Source organism: Macrobrachium rosenbergii, chromosome 14, assembly GCF_040412425.1.
Source record: "Macrobrachium rosenbergii isolate ZJJX-2024 chromosome 14, ASM4041242v1, whole genome shotgun sequence".
Lineage (NCBI taxonomy): Eukaryota > Metazoa > Arthropoda > Malacostraca > Decapoda > Palaemonidae > Macrobrachium > Macrobrachium rosenbergii.
Genome location: NC_089754.1, coordinates 619,992 through 640,383, shown reverse-complemented (window position 1 = coordinate 640,383; position 20,392 = coordinate 619,992). Strand labels below are relative to the sequence as shown.

The following is a 20,392-nucleotide window of genomic DNA, read 5'->3' as shown; positions in this document are numbered from 1 at the left end:
AAATGAGAGATATTTCTAAACTATATATTACAAAGTATTGTCAATGAATGACCACCAAAGCTTCGTTCTCCACTGAGGCTCGTTGGCTTCATTTGAAGCTGTTGCCGCTGCGTGTTCGCGTCACGCTTAAGCGCACAGTAGTGCAGTGTGGACGCTTCCTTAGCGACAAAATAGGCAATCTTTTCCTATTAGGCAGAAGCTGTCCATTAAGTTTTATTTTTTTTTTTTTTTTTTTTTTTTTTTGCTAATCACGCTACTCTTGCAGTTTCAGTGGCCAGAGGTGTTTCTTATATTATTTTCCTTCTGGTACAAAACAGGCATCAGATAACTTGAGTCTTATTGATTCCTGCAAGTCTGTGCGTCTTTTATTTCTATTTTACTTTTACTCTTGGACTAAAAATGCCATCATTATTATACTCTACAATATTCACTTTTGCAATGACTGACTTATGAAAACTCAGTCAAACTTCAAGTTTGTTAGAAGAGAATCATGTGTATGCTTAATCAACGCAAAATCAAAAAATGATGACGACTCTGGAGAGAAGATTCCACATCGAAAACAACGCAAGCAAGTAAAAGGAATAAAAAAAAAATATGCCTCAACATATACAGATAATAAATTATTATTATTATTATTATTATTATTATTATTATTATTATTATTATTATTATTATTATTATTGAAAATCCGAATACAATATCAAATTCGTTAATCTTCACAGGACTGTTCTGTGACGTCATCTGTGACGTCATCTCGAAAAAGTTACGCCACTCTATCCGCTCAGTAAGATCAGTTGGGAGTGACCTCTGCGACAGTGCATACCTAGAGTCTCATCATCTCTCCGTCACCATTCACTGACATTTCGAAATTTGATCCTGACTTTGATCTTTTGCGATCTCACGCTTCTGAATATACGCCGGTTTAATATCTCCCAGCCCGAGAAGAACCCTAAAAGAGTTCAGAGGTCTGGTTAAACAAATCATTTATAAATAACTAACCTTGTGTACCGTCGAGCACTTTCTCAGTAAAATCTCGCTGGCGATTTGGATGAGATTCCGCATCGGCAGTCGCCATGACCTTGTCATTGGGAGCCCGGGTTCTCTTCCTGCTCCTTTCTGTGATGCCTTTTGTGCACTCAGAGGCTGATCGAAGGGACACTTGTCAAGAAGCGAAGCACCAATACACAGAGGGATTCGTCGTCTACAGCGAGCTTTTGCTCGCTTCTGCTAAGAAAGGTGAGTTAGAACAGAACAACTTATATCAATGTGTTTTCTTTTGTTACAAAGCCACCACCTTGCAAGAGACACGGCGGTACAGAAGGAGCCTTCTGACAAGAATTTGCAGAAAGTGGCAAATCTGTGTACAGTTAGGGAAAACCCGTGCCCTTCAACCCATAGAAATGCAGATACAGAACTTTTAAAATATAGTTTGAGGTCAGAATCCCTGTTTTCGAGAACCTGCTAGCCACAGGCAGCTGTTCTGTGCTGAGTTTCGAAACCCCTTAATATATACCAGCACTCTTGATTTCTAAAACGCGTATTGCATAGTCTCCGGTCTTGCGCGAGGCTTTGGAGAAAATGAGATCTTCCAGTTTTTTTATGTAAATGTGCCACTGTAGGTCTTTATCTGAAACAAGGAATACGGGGCTGGCTCAAGAGCAAAAATTTATATTAAGCACTTTCGAAAGTACGCCATTGCAAGGAAGATGCGAACGTCTCAGCATAATGTCAGGAGTGCTATGAACAAAACAAGAGGTCTGGCAGCCAACTTACCATACAGCTAATTGGACACAGAGCTTTCGTCTGAACTATATCAAGGATTAGCGTCGTCATGAGCAGGACTAAAATCCGATTCAAAGGACAATAAACCCTATGGAAAACGGGAGAATTCATTGAGTAGCGAGCTTCATGTTAGCATTCACAGAACAGGACAAGTTCAGTCTAATTCATATTTAGTATCGTTAAAAAAAAAAAAAAAGTTCACGGGTTTGCCGTAAATCTGAGAATCGTTAGTGAAGTAGCATTTACGAATGTTAAGAGGTCTTGAAAACGAGTAAAAAATGTGCCGAAGTTTCTTCAGGGCAATCGAGTTTTCTGTACAGCGTATAATTCTGTAGGAAAATCTTGGCACCTATAACGGTGCCAGACACACGACCATGGCTATCTTCAACCTTAAATAAAATAAAAACTACTGAGGAGGCGAGAGGGCTGCAATTTGGTATGTTTGATGACTGGAGGGTGGATGATCAACATACCAATTTGCAGCCCTCTAGCCTCAGTAGTTCTTAAGACCTGAGGGCTGACAGAAAAAGTGCGGACGGACAGACAAATAGCAATAGCCACCTCAATAGTTTTCGTTTACAGAAAACTAAAAAGCTGGGAAAAAGATAGGCAAATGAGTTAATGCGATTACTATAGAGATATTTCATTATGCTTCTTTTCCTCTACTTAAGTAGGTGAAATCATATGGTAAGAAATGATGAGAACTATGAGAGAAGTTGGAGGCCGGGAAGGATGGAGTACAGAGAGTTACGACTATGAAGTGGCGACAGGTTGAAGAAGAGTGGAATGACGACCACTTCTGATTAGTCAGCGAGGAAGTGAATCGCGGTGACTGACTTATGCCCGGTTCCTCCATGCAGTGACCCCACTTTCAGGGGAAACAGTTCACTGGTGAAGAAATTAAAAATCAGCAGGAAGATTGTGATCAGGTCGTTTGTTAAGTTGTCTGAAAGATGATTAGTTTCATGCGAATTTTATAAGGCTCAGCCTACTATGGGAGACTCATATGACTCATATCTTCTCTCGTTTCATCTGATTAAAAAATTCGTTTTCCTCCTTATTATGTGTTCTGGCAAAAGCATCGAAACCTTCGGGGCAGACCGGTTTTTATGAGAAATTCTCTTCTTCTTCTCTGTCCTTTTCAGTGTTGCTCAATTCCGAAAAATGTCTTTGACGGGACCCTTTAGATGGGTTCGAGATGTCAACGGAAATAAATGGAATAATGTAGGAACAAGCTACAAAACATTTAGCCCTGTTGTATAAGCTAGAAATGTGTTTTGCGTCTTCGGTGAATGCGAGGGAAGCTTGCGAAGGAAAACTGGATGTGGCGTCATTTCCTGTAGATACTGATAAGATGCTGTCGGTTACCAAACGTCGTGCCATTGCCGTTCGCTTGCGAGCGGACGATTTCATGGCGGGCGTCATTTGTATCTGATTTTCGCTTAAAAACTGCCGTCTTTCCCAGTGCGGAAACCACTAGAAACTTTTGCCATTACCATTTGAAATTCGACTTGTCTATGAGTCGTACTGAGGTGGGGTGGGGAGGGGTGGGCATGTCTCTTTTAAACTTCGACGAATGGACAGAAAGATCAAAATGGGCATTTCAGACAAAAGGAATGGAGCAAAATTATTTTTCATGTCGCCAGAGATATCTGGAATACCACTATCCACAAATTCGATATGAACACATTTGACTTAAAGGATAAGACTGGTTTTCGTGAGCTTATCCCAAAGGGGACAGAGTCATCATTGCTATGGTTCTGTTTCTTAAGGGTACCCAAACAACTCACTTGTCAGGACCAATTCTTCTACTACATATTACATGCAAAATGAAAAAAAATTTTTGGACTTCAGTGCTTGGTTTTCTGTTCAAGATATAACTTACCAGGTGCCTCACTTTATCCCACTTCAGCTAATAAAAATAAGATTGGGAGGGGATATGAAAGTAAACTGTTTGTTTTTCATATTAGTATAAGCACATGGTACTAAATCTAGGTCAAATTTAACCTCGTTTTTGTTTACAGAGATAAAACGACTCATGGAGGAGTGCAACGTCGCAGAGAGGTCTGGAACCATAGTCACTAAAGGTATGAACAATTTGCCAAATTAAGGAAGAGAAATGGGGATTTAGATATACAGAACAAATGACGATTTCTTTTGGTTAAACTATGAACATACTGTAAATGACATGTTGGTGAGCGTTTTGCCCAGTAGGTGTCTACAGTTTATTTTGGGTGAACTTGAAGAAACCAGAGGAGTTGGGCGATGGGGAGAACTTTTCCTGAATATTTCCTAAGACGCAGGGCAGTTGCATGGCCAAAATTCATTTGCCTCTGAGTCATTTCTTTCTGATTCGCTAGGGAGGGAGGAAGGGTTGGTGATTCAGAACTTTCCTTGAACAACCTGCCTGCAGTGGCAAAGACAAGTCCAGTTGCAGAATCTGATGGCTGTAGCCTCTGCAGTGTCTTGAGTTTTTAAAGGGAGGGCCGTAGTGGGTGGGTGGTAGTTGCTTTTGCCCCTTCAGTCCACTGAAGGCATTTTGCTCTTACTCATCCAAATACCTACTGTTCTGTCATCACCTCTGTTGTTATTATTATTATTATTATTATTATTATTATTATTATTATTATTATTATTATTATTATTATTATTATTAAGTCAACAAACAAATAACTCATTGCAATCCATGAAGCAGAAAGCTTTCAGTGTGGCAGACGTTGCATTTCGTCATTTCGCCGTTGGATGGAAGATCTGTTCCGAACAGATTGTAGGTTTCCCTTCAAAAAACATGATTAAAGTAAGGCAAAAAATTTAAGTTTTTGTATGGAAGTCTGTTCCTCTGAACAGATGTTAAAAAAAGAAAAAGAAAGAAAAAAGCAAGCCTTTAGGTTTCCTTCAAAGATTAAAGTAGAGTCAAAAAGTATGTCATTTAAGTATGTATTATTATCAATGTCATAATTATCATTACTAGGGTTGGATGACTGTATAAACGCTCAAGACAATATTGAAAAGGACATACTTGCCATGACTGAAGAAAAGGCCGACTTGGAAGAGGAAGTTCGCAGACTCCAGCTGCTACACGCCATGCAGCTGAAAGACCTATGCACCATCAGGCAATCGTTGGAAATGTGAGTTGTGAGGAACTTTTGACCTCATTTTAGTTTGATGCACAGGTGGTATGACACGTTTTCACGACTCGCTCGGTTTCTCATATGTTGCACGACTGCTTTGCCAAAAGTCTGCCTTTCTCGTGTGCTGAGCTGTGCCAAAAACAACCATCTTGCAGGCCCCCTGGTTCGTCTTCACTAACAGTACCTTTGCTCTGCAACCTGGCTGGTTTCTCTCTTTGCCTCGCCCTTCAGCTGATCTTCAGCTCTGGTCGCTTCTCGAATTAAAGCCTTTCTCATTTGGTGTATCATAAGTCCTTTCTGCTTTCCCACCTTAGTTCTCTGTGCAAGAAAGCTATTGAGATGGCTTTGTCCGTCCGTCCGCACTTTTTCTGTCTGCCCTCAGATCTTAAAAACTACTGAGGCTAGAGGGCTGCAAATTTGTATGTTGATCTTCCACCCTCCAATCATTAAACATACCAAATTGCAGCCCTCTAGCCTCCTCGGTAGTTTTTATTTTATTTAAGGTTAAAGTTAGCCATAATCGTACGTCTGTTAGCGCTGTAGATATACCAACAGCACAGGCCACCACCGGGGCGTGGCTGAAAGTTTCGTACAGCATTATATTATTGCGCCGAAGAAACCATCAGGCAATCGTTGCAGCCTCTTATTTTCCCGACTCTGCCTCCAAACTTTTGACCTCATTTTTTTATTTTTTTTTTTTAGATCATATTAGTTGAAATGAATGACATGCCAACCTACTGTCAATGTTGTGATGACCTGTAAACGGGCATGCACACGGTTTTCTCCTCTTTATCGCCGGAAACCTTCCAGTCTCATGCAGTAGGGATCTTCACTTGATACTTCCACTGGAATAATAGGTCGCCAGCTCGGAATCATTCTCATGATTTGATCTTCACTTTCGAGATGCCTTCGAGATGCAGCAGGCATGAAGACAGGAAGAGGTTGCTTCGATATGCAGGTGCATGACGACAGGAAGATGCTGCCGAGATGTGGCAGGTGCATGAAGACGTGATGTTGCACGACTGCTTTGCCAAAAGATCTGCCATTCTCGTGTGCTTTTCCAGAAAACAGCTGTGCATTCCTGGCAAAAGAAACCATCTTTTTGACAGGCCCCAAATGGAATTCGTCTTCAATGCATAACAGTAAACCTTTGCTCTTAGTCAGGAAAGATCCTGGATGTAACAGTCATTTCTGCTCTTTTATCGCCTTCGTCTCATGCAGTAGGGATCTTCACTTGCATACTTGCCACGCACGCATGGAATAATAGGTCGCTATAAAGCTTAAGAAATGAGAAATACCAGGTGAAAATGCTGTTTATTGATAAACAGTCGAAGTTTTTTCATGCTGAGAAAAAATAATAGCATTGTGAATCATTCTCATGATTTGAAAAACATATTGGCTATTTGATTATTTTTTCATTCCTGGCTGTAAAAGAAAAGAAAAATAATGCTTTCCATTTTGAAGACTTCAGATGCTGCTTCGAGATGTGAATTGAAGACACCTGCTAGCTTCGGTAGATGTAGGTGAGGTTTTATTTAGAGATGTAGGTGCAAAGATAAAGATGCTGTGGAGATGCCCAAGACAGGAAGATTTGTTAGGAAGATGTGGCAGGTGCACCAAGACAAAGATGCTGCTTCGAATGCACAGGTGCAGAAGACAGGAAGATGCTGCTTCAGATGCCAGGTTTGAAGACAGAAGATACAGATGCAGCAGGTGCACACCTACCGTGCTGCTTCGAGATGCGACAGGTGCAAAGAAGAAGATGCTGATAAGATGCGGCAGGTGCCATGACGACAAAGATGCTCAGGTGAATAAGATGGATGCTGCTTGAGGATGGCAGGTGAAGAAGACCCGATGCTGCTTCGAGATGCAGCAGGTGCATGAAGATCAGGAAGATGCTGCTTCGAGATGCGCTTGAAGACAGGAAGATGCTGCAGAATGCAGAAGAAGAAGGAAGATGTTTTGAGATGCAGCCATTGAAGACAGGAAGATGCTGCTTCGAGATCAGACAGGTGCATGAAGACAGGAAGATTGCTTCGAGATGCAGCAGGTGATGAAGACAGGAAGATGCTGCTTCGAGATGCGAGATGCATGAAGAAGGAAGATGCTGCTTCGAGATGCAGCAGGTGCATGAAGACATTTTCCTGCATCATGCTGCTTCGAGATGTTTGCATGAAACAGGAAGATGCTGCTTCGAGATGCAGGTGCATGAAGATGAAGATGCTGCTTCGAGATGCAGCAGGTGCATGAAGACAGGAAGATGCTGCTTCAGATGCTGCATGACGAAGATGCAGATGAGCAGGTGCATGAAGATGCTGCTTCGAGATGCAGCAGGTGCATGAAGACAGGAAGATGCTGCTTCAGATATGGGAGGTGCATGAAGACAGGAAGATGCTGCTTCGAGATGCACAGGTGCATGAAGACAGGAAGATGCTGCTTCGAGATGTGGCAGGTTGAAGACGGAAGATGCTGCCAGCAGGTGCATGACGACAGGAAGATGCTGCTTCGAGATGTGGCAGGTGCATGACGACAGGAAGATGCTGCTTCGAGATGTGGCAGGTGCATGACGACAGGAAGATGCTGCTTCGAGATGTGGCAGGTGCATGACGACAGGAAGATGCTGCTTCGAGATGATGAAGACAGGAAGATGCTGCTTCGAGATGCAGCAGGTGCATGAAAAAATAAGATGCTGCTTGAGTTGCATGAAGACAGGAAGATGCTGCTTCGAGATGTGGCAGGTGCATGACGACAGGAAGATGCTGCTTCGAGATGTGGCAGGTGCACGAAGACAGGAAGATGCTGCTTCGAGATGCAGCAGGTGCATGAAGACAGGAAGATGACGCTTCGAGATGCACCAGGTGCATGAAGACAGGAAGATGCTGCTTCGAGATGCAGCAGGTGCATGAAGACAGGAAGATGCTGCTTCGAGATGTGGCAGGTGCACGAAGACAGGAAGATGCTGCTTCGAGATGCGGCAGGAGCATGAAGACAGGAAGATGCTGCTTCAAGATGCGACAGGTGCATGAAGACAGGAAGATGCTGCTTCGAGATGCGACAGGTGCACGAAGACAGGAAGATGCTGCTTGAGATGGGCAGGTGCATGAAGACAGGAAGATGCTGCTTCGAGATGCAGCAGGTGCATGAATGACAGGAAGATGCTGCTTCAGAGATGCAGCAGGTGCATGAAGACAGGAAGATGCTGCTTCGAGATGCAGCAGGTGCATGAAGACAGGAAGATGCTGCTTCGAGATGCAGCAGGTGCATGAAGACAGGAAGATGCTGCACTGAGGTGCATGAAGACAGGAAGATGCTGCTTCGAGATGCAGCAGGTGCATGAAGACAGGAAGATGCTGCTTCGAGATGCAGCAGGTGCATGAAGACAGGAAGATGCTGCTTGAGATGCAGCAGGTGCATGAAGACAGGAAGATGCTGCTTCGAGATGCAAGGTGCATGAAGACAGGAAGATGCTGCTTCGAGATTAAGGTGCATGAAGACAGGAAGATGCTGCTTCGAGATGCAGCAGGTGCATGAAGACATAAGATGCTGCTTCGAGATGCAGCAGGTGCATGAAGACAGGAAGATGCTGCTTCGAGATGCAGCAGGTGCATGAAGACAGGAAGATGCTGCTTCGAGATGCAGCAGGTGCATGAAGACAGGAAGATGCTGCTTCGAGATGCTGCATGAAGACGAAGATGCAGCAGGTGCATGAAGACAGGAAGATGCTGCTTCGAGATGCAAGGTGCATGAAGACAGGAAGATGCTGCTTCGAGATGCAGCAGGTGCATGAAGACAGGAAGATGCTGCTTCGAGATGCGGCAGGTGCACGAAGACAGGAAGATGCTGCTTCGAGATGCAGCAGGTGCATGAAGACAGGAAGATGCTGCTTCGAGATGCAGCAGGTGCACGAAGACAGGAAGATGCTGCTTCGAGATGCAGCAGGTGCATGAAGACAGGAAGATGCTGCTTCGAGATGCAGCAGGTGCATGAAGACAGGAAGATGCTGCTTCGAGATGCAGGTGCATGAAGACAGGAAGATGCTGCTTCGAGATGCAGCAGGTGCATGAAGACAGGAAGATGCTGCTTCGAGATGCAGCAGGTGCATGAAGACAGGAAGATGAAGATGCAGCAGGTGCATGAAGACAGAAGATGCTGCTGAGATGCAGGTGCACGAAGACAGGAAGATGCTGCTTCGAGATGCAGCAGGTGCATGAAGACAGGAAGATGCTGCTTCGAGATGCGGCAGGTGCATGAAGACAGGAAGATGAAGATGCAGCAGGTGCAGGAAGATGCAGGTGCATGAAGACAGGAAGATGCTGCTTCGAGATGCATGCAGGAAGAGGTGCATGAAGACATGCTGCTTCGAGATGCAGGTGCATGAGACAGGAAGATGATGCTGCTTGAGATGCAGCAGATGAAGACATGCTGCAGGTGCAGGAAGATGCTGCTTCGAGATGCAGCAGGTGCATGAAGACAGATGCTGCTTGCATGAAGACAGGAAGATGCTGCTTCGAGATGCAGCAGGTGCATGAAGACAGGAAAGATGCTGCTTCGAGATGCAGCAGGTGCATGAAGACAGGAAGATGCTGCTTCGAGATGCATGAAGACAGGAAGATGCAGGTGCATGAAGACAGGAAGATGCTGCTTCGAGATGCAGCAGGTGCATGAAGACAGGAAGATGCTGCTTCGAGATGCAGCAGGCATGAAGACAGGAAGATGCTGCTTCGAGATGCATGGTGCATGAAGACAGGAAGATGCTGCTTCGAGATGCGGCAGGTGCACGAAGACAGAAAGATGCTGCTTCGAGATGCGGCAGGTGCATGAAGACAGGAAGATGCTGCTTCGAGATGCGGCAGGTGCATGAAGACAGGAAGATGCTGCTTCGAGATGCAGCAGGTGCATGAAGACAGGAAGATGCTGCTTGCAGCAGGTGCATGAAGACAGGAAGATGCTGCTTCGAGATGCATGCATGAAGACAGGAAGATGCTGCTTCGAGATGCAGCAGGTGCATGAAGACAGGAAGATGCTGCTTCGAGATGCAGCAGGTGCATGAAGACAGGAAGATGCTGCTTCGAGATGCGGCAGGTGCATGAAGACAGGAAGATGCTGCTTCGAGATGCGGCAGGTGCATGAAGACAGGAAGATGCTGCTTCGAGATGCAGCAGGTGCATGAAGACAGGAAGATGCTGCTTGAGATGCGGCAGGTGCATGAAGACAGGAAGATGCTGCTTCGAGATGAAGACAGGTGCATGAAGACAGGAAGATGCTGCTTGAAGACAGGAAGATGCGCTTCGAGATGCAGGGTGCATGAAGACAGGAAGATGCTGCTTCAGGTGCATGAAGACAGGAAGATGCTGCTTCGAGATGCGGCAGGTGCATGAAGACAGGAAGATGCTGCTTCGAGATGCTGCATGAAGACAGAAGATGCTGCTTCGAGGTGCATGAAGACAGGAAGATGCTGCTTGCGGCGGTGCAGATGCAGCAGGGTGCATGAAGACAGGAAGATGCTGCTTCGAGATGCGCAGGTGCATGAAGACAGGAAGATGCTGCTTCGAGATGCGGCAGGTGCATGAAGACAGGAAGATGCTGCTTCGAGATGCAGCAGGTGCATGAAGACAGGAAGATGCTGCTTGAGATGCAGCAGGTGCATGAAGACAGGAAGATGCTGCTTCGAGATGCAGCAGGTGCATGAAGACAGGAAGATGCTGCTTCGAGATGCGAGGTGCATGAAGACAGGAAGATGCTGCTTCGAGATGCAGGGTGCATGAAGACAGGAAGATGCTGCTTCGAGATGCAGCAGGTGCATGAAGACAGGAAGATGCTGCTTCGAGATGCAGCAGGTGCATGAAGACAGGAAGATGCTGCTTCGAGATGCAGCAGGTGCATGAAGACAGGAAGATGCTGCTTCGAGATGCAGCAGGTGCATGAAGACAGGAAGATGCTGCTTCGAGATGCAGCAGGTGCATGAAGACAGGAAGATGCTGCTTCGAGATGCAGCAGGTGCATGAAGACAGGAAGATGCTGCTTCGAGATGCAGCAGGTGCATGAAGACAGGAAGATGCTGCTTCGAGATGCAGCAGGTGCATGAAGACAGGAAGATGCTGCTTCGAGATGCAGCAGGTGCATGAAGACAGGAAGATGCTGCTTCGAGATGCAGCAGGTGCAGGAAGATGCTGAATGCAGCAGGTGCATGAAGACAGAAGATGCTGCTTCGAGATGCAGCAGGTGCATGAAGACAGGAAGATGCTGCTTCGAGATGCGACAGGTGAAGACATGAAGATGACAGGAAGATGCATGAAGACAGGAAGATGCAGATGCAGCAGGTGCATGAAGACAGGAAGATGCTGCTTCGAGATGCAGGTGCATGAAGACAGGAAGATGCTGCTTCGAGATGCAGCAGGTGCATGAAGACAGGAAGATGCTGCTTCGAGATGCAGGAAGATGCTGCAGGTGCATGAAGACAGGAAGATGCTGCTTCGAGATGCAGCAGGTGCATGAAGACAGGAAGATGCTGCTTCGAGATGAAGCAGGTGCATGAAGGAATGAAGACAGGAAGATGCTGCTTGCTGCGAGATGCAGCAGGTGCATGAAGACAGGAAGATGCTGCTTCGAGATGAGGTGCAAGATGCTGAGATGCGAGCAGGTGCATGAAGATGCTGCTTCGAGATGCAGCAGGTGCATGAAGACAGGAAGATGCTGCTTCGAGATGCAGCAGGTGCATGAAGACAGGAAGATGCTGCTTCGAGATGCGGCAGGTGCATGAAGACAGGAAGATGCTGCTTCGAGATGCAGCAGGTGCATGAAGACAGGAAGATGCTGCTTCGAGATGCAGCAGGTGCATGAAGACAGGAAGATGCTGCTTCGAGATGCGGCAGGTGCAGAAGACAGGAAGATGCTGCTTCGAGATGAGCAGGTGCATGAAGACAGGAAGATGCTGCTTCGAGATGCAGCAGGTGCATGAAGACAGGAAGATGCTGCTTCGAGATGATGCATGAAGACAGAAGATGCATTCGAGATGACAGGTGCATGAAGACAGGAAGATGCTGCTTCGAGATGCAGCAGGTGCATGAAGACAGGAAGATGCTGCTTCGAGATGCGGCAGGTGCATGAAGACAGGAAGATGCTGGCAGGTGCATGAAGACAGGAAGATGCTGCTTCGAGATGATGCAGAAGACAGGAAGATGTGCTTCGAGATGAGGTGCATGAAGACAGGAAGATGCTGCTTGAGAAGACAGGAAGATGCTGCTTCGATGCAGGTGCATGAAGACAGGAAGATGCTGCTTCGAGATGCATGAAGACAGGATGCACGAAAGACAGGAAGATGCTGCTTGAGATGCAGCAGGTGCATGAAGACAGGAAGATGCTGCTTCGAGATGCAGCAGGTGCATGAAAGACAGGAAGATGCTGCTTCGAGATGCGGCAGGTGCATGAAGACAGGAAGATGCTGCTTCGAGATGCGGCAGGTGCATGAAGACAGGAAGATGCTGCTTGAGATGCAGCAGGTGCATGAAGACAGGAAGATGCTGCTTCGAGATGCAGCAGGTGCATGAAGACAGGAAGATGCTGCTTCGAGATGCAGCAGGTGCATGAAGACAGGAAGATGCTGCTTCGAGATGAAGACAGGAAGCAGGAGATGCAGCAGGTGAAGACAGGAAGATGCTGCTTCGAGATGCAGCAGGTGCATGAAGACAGGAAGATGCAGAGATGCAGCAGGTGCATGAAGACAGGAAGATGCTGCTTCGAGATGCAGCAGGTGCATGAAGACAGGAAGATGCTGCTTCGAGATGCGGCAGGTGAAAGACAGGAAGATGCCGCTTCGAGATGCAGGTGCATGAAGACAGGAAGATGCTGCTTCGAGATGCGGCAGGTGCATGAAGACAGGAAGATGCTGCTTCGAGATGCGTGCAGGTGCATGAAGACAGGAAGATGCTGCTTCGAGATGCGGCAGGTGCATGAAGACAGGAAGATGCCGCTTCGAGATGCAGCAGGTGCATGAAGACAGGAAGATGCTGCTTTGAGATGGCAGCATGAAGACAGGAAGATGCTGCTTCGAGATGCAGGTGCATGAAGACAGGAAGATGCTGCTTCGAGATGCAGCAGGTGCATGAAGACAGGAAGATGCTGCTTCGAGATGCAGCAGGTGCATGAAGACAGGAAGATGCTGCTTCGAGGATGCAGCAGGTGCATGAAGACAGGAAGATGCTGCTTCGAGATGCGGCAGGTGCATGAAGACAGGAAGATGCTGCTTCGCGGCAGGTGCATGAAGACAGTTAAGATGCTGCTTCGAGATGCAGCAGGTGCATGAAGACAGGAAGATGCTGCTTCGAGATGAAGGTGCTGAAGACAGGAAGATGCAGCAGGTGCGAGGGATGCTGCAGGTGCATGAAGACAGGAAGATGCTGCTTCGAGATGCAGCAGGTGCATGAAGACAGGAAGATGCTGCTTCGAGATGCGGCAGGTGCATGAAGACAGGAAGATGCTGCTGAGATGCAGCAGGTGCATGAAGACAGGAAGATGCTGCTTCGAGATGCAGCAGGTGCATGAAGACAGGAAGATGCTGCTTCGAGATGCAGCAGGTGCATGAAGACAGGAAGATGCTGCTTCGAGATGCAGCAGGTGCATGAAGACAGGGAAGATGCCGCTTCGAGATGCAGCAGGTGCATGAAGACAGGAAGATGCTGCTTCGAGATGCAGCAGGTGCATGAAGACAGGAAGATGCTGCTTGAGATACAGCAGGTGCATGAAGACAGGAAGATGCGCGAAGACAAGAGATGCAGCAGGTGCATGAAGACAGGAAGATGCTGCTTCGAGATGCAGCAGGTGCATGAAGACAGGAAGATGCCGCTTCGGATGCGGCAGGTGCATGAAGACAGGAAGATGCTGCTTCGAGATGCGGCAGGTGCAAGAAGACAGGAAGATGCTGCTTCGAGATGCGGCAGGTGCACGAAGACAGGAAGATGCCGCTTCGAGATGCGGCAGGTGCATGAAGACAGGAAGATGCTGCTTCGAGATGCAGCAAGACAGGAAGATGCTGCTTCGATGAGGTGCATGAAGACAGGAAGATGCTGCTTCGAGATGCAGCAGGTGCATGAAGACAGGAAGATGCTGCTTCGAGATGGGGCGAGACAGGGAAGATGGTGCATGAAAGACAGGAAGATGCTGCTTCGAGATGCAGAAGACAGGTGCTGCCGAGATGAAGGTGCATGAAGACAGGAAGATGCTGAGATGCTTGCGAGATGCAGCAGGTGCATGAAGACAGGAAGATGCTGCTGCAGCGGGTGAGATGCAGATGCAGGTGCATGAAGACAGGAAGATGCTGCTTCGAGATGCGGCGGGTGCATGAAGACGGAAAGATGCTGCTTCGAGATATGGCAGGTGCATGAAGACAGGAAGATGCTGCTGAGATGCAGCAGGTGCACGAAGACAGGAAGATGCTGCTTCGAGATGCGCAGGTGCACGAAGACAGGAAGATGCTGCTTGAGATGCAGCAGGTGCATGAAGACAGGAAGATGCTGCTTCGAGATGGCAGGTGCATGAAGACAGGAAGATGCTGCTTGAGATGCAGCAGGTGCATGAAGACAGAAGATGCTGCTTCGAGATCACGGCAGCAGATGCTGCAGATGCGGAACGACAGGAAGATGCTGCTTCGAGATACGGCAGGTGCATGAAGACAGGAAGATGCTGCTTCGAGATGCAGCAGGTGCATGAAGACAGGAAGATGCTGCTTGAGATGCACGAAGATGCAGATGCAGGTGCACGAACAGGAAGATGCATGAAGACAGGAAGATGCTGCTTCGAGATGCGCAGGTGCACGAAGACAGGAAGATGCCGCTTTCGAGATGCGGTGCACGAACAGGAAGATGCTGCTTGAGATGCGGCAGGTGCATGACGACAGAAGATGCTGCTTCGAGATGGCAGGTGCAAGAAGGCAGGAAGATGCCAGATCAGGAAGAAGATGCTGCTTGAGATGCGGCAGGTGCACGAAGACAGGAAGATGCTGCTCGATCGGCAGGTGCACGAAGACAGGAAGATGTTGCTTCGAGATCACGGCAGGTGCATGAAGACAGGAAGATGCTGCTTGAGATGAGAGTGCATCAAGACAGGAGAGTTGCATGCGGCAGGTGCAGAAGACAGGAAGATGCTGCTTCGAGATGGCAGGTGCATGAAGACAGGAAGATGCTGCTGGTGCGGCAGGTGCACGAAGACAGGAAGATGCTGCTTGAGATACGGCAGGTGCATGACGACAGAAGATGCTTTCAGGCGATGCGGTGCAGAAGACAGGAAGATGCTGCTTCGATGCGGCAGGTGCACGAAGGCAGGAAGATGCTGCTTCGAGATGCGGTGGTGCACGAAGACAGGAAGATGCGAGATGCGGTGCAGAAGACAGGAAGACGCTGCTTGAGATGCGGCAGGTGCGAAGACAGGAAGATGCTGCTTGAGATGCGGTGCAGGTGCACGAAGACAGGAAGATGCTGCTTCGAGATGCGGCAGGTGCAAGAAGACAGGAAGATGCTGCTTGAGATGTGGCAGGTAAGAAGGCAGGAAGATGCTGCTTCGAGATGCGGCAGGTGCACGAAGGCAGAAGATGCTGCTTGAGATGCGGCAGGTGCACGAAGACAGGAAGATGCTGCTTCGAGATGTGCAGGTACGAAGACAGGAAGATGCTGCTTCGAGATGTGGCAGGTGTAAGAAGACAGGAAGATGCTGCTTGAGATGCAGGTGCACGAAGACAGGAGATGCTGGTTTGAGATGCAGGTACAAAGACAGGGAAGATGCTGCCGAGGATGTGGCACGAAGACAGGAAGTTGCTGCTTCGAGATGCGTGTAGGTGCACGAAGACAGGAAGATGCTGCTTCGAGATGCGTGCTGGTGCACGTAAGACAGAAGATGCTGCTTGATGTGGCAGGTGCATGAAGACAGGAAGTTGCTTCGAGATGCGCAGGCAGCGAAGGCAGGAAGATGCTGCTTCGAGATGCGTAGTGGTGCACGGCGATGCGGAAGATGCTGGTTGAGATACGCAGGTGCATGACGACAGGAAGATGCTGCTTCGATGCGCAGGTACAAGACAGGAAGATGTTTTAGAGCGCGTGCAGCACGAAGACAGGAAGATGCTGCTTTGAGATGCGGCAGGTATCAAGACAGAAGATGCTGTCGATGGGCAGGTGCATTTAAGACAGAAGATGCTGTCGAGATGCGCAGGCACGAAGGCAGGAAGATGCTGCTTCGAGGATGCGGCAGGTGCATGAAGACAGGAAGATGCTGCTTCGAGATGCAGCAGGTGCATGAAGACAGGAAGATGCTGCTTCGAGATGCAGCAGGTGCATGAAGACAGGAAGATGCTGCTTCAGCAGGTGCATGAAGACAGGAAGATGCTGCTTGAGATGCAGCAGGTGCATGAAGACAGGAAGATGCTGCTTCGATGCAGCAGGTGCATGAAGACAGGAAGATGCTGCTTCGAGATGAAGGTGCATGAAGACAGGAAGATGCTGCTTCGAGATGATGCATGAAGACAGGAAGATGCTGCTTCGAGATGCAGCAGGTGCATGAAGACAGGAAGATGCTGCTTCGAGATGCAGCAGGTGCATGAAGACAGGAAGATGCTGCTTCGAGATGCAGCAGGTGCATGAAGACAGGAAGATGCTGCTTCGAGATGCATGAAGACAGGTGCATGAAGACAGGAAGATGCTGCTTCGAGATGCGGCAGGTGCATGAAGACAGGAAGATGCTGCTTCGAGATGCGGCAGGTGCATGAAGACAGGAAGATGCTGCTTCGAGATGCGGCAGGTGCATGAAGACAGGAAGATGCTGCTTCGAGATGGCAGGTGCATGAAGACAGGAAGATGCTGCTTCGAGATGCAGCAGGTGCATGAAGACAGGAAGATGCTGCTTCGAGATGCAGCAGGTGCATGAAGACAGGAAGATGCTGCTTCGAGATGCAGCAGGTGCATGAAGACAGGAAGATGCTGCTTCGAGATGATGCATGAAGACAGGAAGATGCTGCTTCGAGATGCAGCAGGTGCATGAAGACAGGAAGATGCTGCTTGAGATGCAGCAGGTGCATGAAGACAGGAAGATGCTGCTTCGAGATGCAGCAGGTGCATGAAGACAGGAAGATGCTGCTTCGAGATGCAGCAGGTGCATGAAGACAGGAAGATGCTGCTTGAGATGCAGCAGGTGCATGAAGACAGGAAGATGCTGCTTCGAGATGCAGCAGGTGCATGAAGACAGGAAGATGCTGCTTCGAGATGCAGCAGGTGCATGAAGACAGGAAGATGCTGCTTCGAGAAGACAGGAAGATGCTGCTTCGAGATGCAGGGTGCATGAAGACAGGAAGATGCTGCTTCGAGATGCAGCAGGTGCATGAAGACAGAAGATGCTGCTTCGAGATGTGGCAGGTGCATGAAGACAGGAAGATGCTGCTTCGAGATGCGGCAGGTGCATGAAGACAGGAAGATGCTGCTTGAGATGCAGCAGTGCATGAAGACAGGAAGATGCCGCTTCGAGATGCAGCAGGTGCATGAAGACAGGAAGATGCCGCTTCGAGATGCAGCAGGTGCATGAAGACAGGAAGATGCCGCTTCGAGATGCAGCAGGTGCATGAAGACAGGAAGATGCCGCTTCGAGATGCAGCAGGTGCATGAAGACAGGAAGATGCTGCTTCGAGATGCGGCAGGTGCATGAAGACAGGAAGATGCTGCTTCGAGATGCAGCAGGTGCACGAAGACAGGAAGATGCTGCTTCGAGATGCGGCAGGTGCATGAAGACAGGAAGATGCTGCTTCGAGATGCAGCAGGTGCATGAAGACAGGAAGATGCTGCTTCGAGATGCAGCAGGTGCATGAAGACAGGAAGATGCTGCTTCGAGATGCGGCAGGTGCATGAAGACAGGAAGATGCTGCTTCGAGATGCAGCAGGTGCATGAAGACAGGAAGATGCTGCTTCGAGATGCAGCAGGTGCATGAAGACAGGAAGATGCTGCTTCGAGATGCAGCAGGTGCATGAAGACAGGAAGATGCTGCTTCGAGATGCAGCAGGTGCATGAAGACAGTAGGAAGATGCTGCTTCGAGATGCGCAGGTGCATGAAGACAGAAGATGCCGCTTCCGAGATGCGCAGATGCGGCAGATGCATGAAGACAGGAAGATGCTGCTTGAGATGCCGCAGGTGCATGAAGACAGGAAGATGCTGCTTCGAGATGCAGCAGGTGCATGAAGAGAAGATGCCGCTTCGAGATGCAGCAGGTGCATGAAGATGGAAGATGCTGCGAGATGCAGCAGGTGCATGAAGACAGGAAGATGCTGCCGAGATGCAGCAGGTGCATGAAGACAGGAAGATGCTGCTTCGAGATGCAGCAGGTGCATGAAGGACGATGCTGAAGATGATGCTGCTTCGATACGGCAGGTGCATGAAGACAGGAAGATGCTGCTTCGAGATGCAGCAGGTGCATGAAGACAGGAAGATGCTGCTTCGAGATGCAGCAGGTGCATGAAGACAGGAAGATGCTGCTTCGAGATACAGCAGGTGCATGAAGACAGGAAGATGCTGCTTCGAGATGCAGCAGGTGCATGAAGACAGGAAGATGCTGCTTCGAGATGCGGCAGGTGCATGAAGACAGGAAGATGCTGCTGAGATGCAGCAGGTGCATGAAGACAGGAAGATGCTGCTTCGAGATGCAGCAGGTGCATGAAGACAGGAAGATGCTGCTTGAGATGCAGCAGGTGCATGAAGACAGGAAGATGCTGCTTCGAGATGCAGCAGGTGCATGAAGACAGGAAGATGCTGCTTCGAGATGCAGCAGGTGCAGATGAAGGCACAGGAAGATGCCGCTGAGATGCAGCAGGTGCATGAAGACAGGAAGATGCTGCTTCGAGATGCAGCAGGTGCATGAAGACAGGAAGATGCTGCTTTGAGATGGGCAGGTGCATGAAGACAGGAAGATGCTGCTTCGAGGATGCGCAGGTGCATGAAGACAGGGAAGATGCTGCTTCGAGATACAGCAGGTGCATGAAGACAGGAAGATGCTTCTTGCAGGTGCAGAAGACAGGAAGATGCTGCGAGATCAGGTGCATGAAGACAGGAAGATGTTGCTTCGAGATCAGGCAGGTGCATGAAGACAGGAAGATGCTGCTTCGAGATGCAGCAGGTGCATGAAGACAGGAAGATGCTGCTTCGATGCAGCAGGTGCATGAAGACAGGAAGATGCTGCTTCGAGATGCAGCAGGTGCATGAAGACAGGAAGATGCTGCTTCGAGATGCAGCAGGTGCATGAAGACAGGAAGATGCTGCTTGAGATGCAGCAGGTGCATGAAGACAGGAAGATGCTGCTTCGAGATGCAGCAGGGTGCATGAAGACAGGAAGATGCTGCTTCGAGATGCAGCAGGTGCACGAAGACAGGAAGATGCTGCCGAGATGCGGCAGGTGCATGAAGACAGGAAGATGCTGCTTCGAGATATGGCAGGTGCATGAAGACAGGAAGATGCTGCTTCGAGATGCAGCAGGTGCACGAAGACAGGAAGATGCTGCTTCGAGATGGCAGGTGCATGAAGACAGTAAAGATGCTGCTTGAGATGTGGCAGGTGCATGAAGACAGGAAGATGCTGCTTGAGATACGGCAGGTGCATGATGCTGCTTGAGATGCGTGCAGGTGTATGAAGACAGGAAGATGCTGCTTGAGATGTGCGGCAGGTGCACGGAAGACAGGAAGATGCTGCGGTCGGTGAACGAAGACAGGAAGATGCTGCTTCGAGATAGGTGCACGACGACAGAAAGATGCTGCTTCGAGATGCGGCAGGTGCATGAAGACAGGAAGATGCTACTTCGAGATGCGGCAGGCACGAACAGGAAGATGCTGCTTGAGATGCGGCAGGTGCACGAAGACAGGAAGATGCTGAGATCTGGTTCAGATGCGGCAGGTGCAAGAAGACAGGAAGATGCTGCTTGAGATGCGGCAGGTAAGAAGGCAGGAAGATGCTGCTTTCGAGATGCAGGTGCATCGAAGACAGGAAGTTGCTGCTTCGAGATGCGGCAGGTGCAAGAAGACAGGAAGATGCTGCTTCGAGATGGCAGGTGCAAGAAGGCAGGAAGACAGATCGAAGGTGCAAGAAGACGAAGTGCTGCTTGAGATGCGGCAGGTGCACGAAGACAGGAAGATGCTGCTTCGAGATGCAGGTGCACGAAGACAGGAAGATGCTGCCGGTCGCGGCAGGTGCATGAAGACAGGAAGATGCTGCTTGAGATGCAGGTGCAAAGACAGGAGATGCTGCTTCGAGATGCGGCAGGTGCACGACAGGAAGATGCTGCTTCCGAGATGGCAGGTGCACGAAGACAGGAAGTTGCTGCTTCGAGATGCGGTAGGTGCACGAAGACAGGAAGATGCTGCTTCGAGATGCGCGCTGGTGCACGAAGACAGAAGATGCTGCAGGATGTGGCAGGTGCATGAAGACAGGAAGATGCTGCTTCGAGATGCGGCAGGTGCACGAAGGC

General features: G+C 48.9%; 1 protein-coding gene across 1 annotated transcript in view; it reads left to right on the top strand.

The window, feature by feature from the left end:
- Positions 1–791: 791 nt before the first annotated feature.
- Positions 792–20,392, top strand: part of LOC136845684 (fibrinogen-like protein A) — a 66,241-nt gene continuing 46,640 nt past the window's right edge. Inside the window, exons 1-3 of the mRNA XM_067115830.1 lie at positions 792–1,236; positions 3,807–3,869; positions 4,754–4,910. Of these exons, the coding sequence (XP_066971931.1) occupies positions 1,074–1,236; positions 3,807–3,869; positions 4,754–4,910 (383 nt within the window). The 5' untranslated portion in view covers positions 792–1,073. The remainder of the gene's footprint in view (positions 1,237–3,806; positions 3,870–4,753; positions 4,911–20,392) is intronic.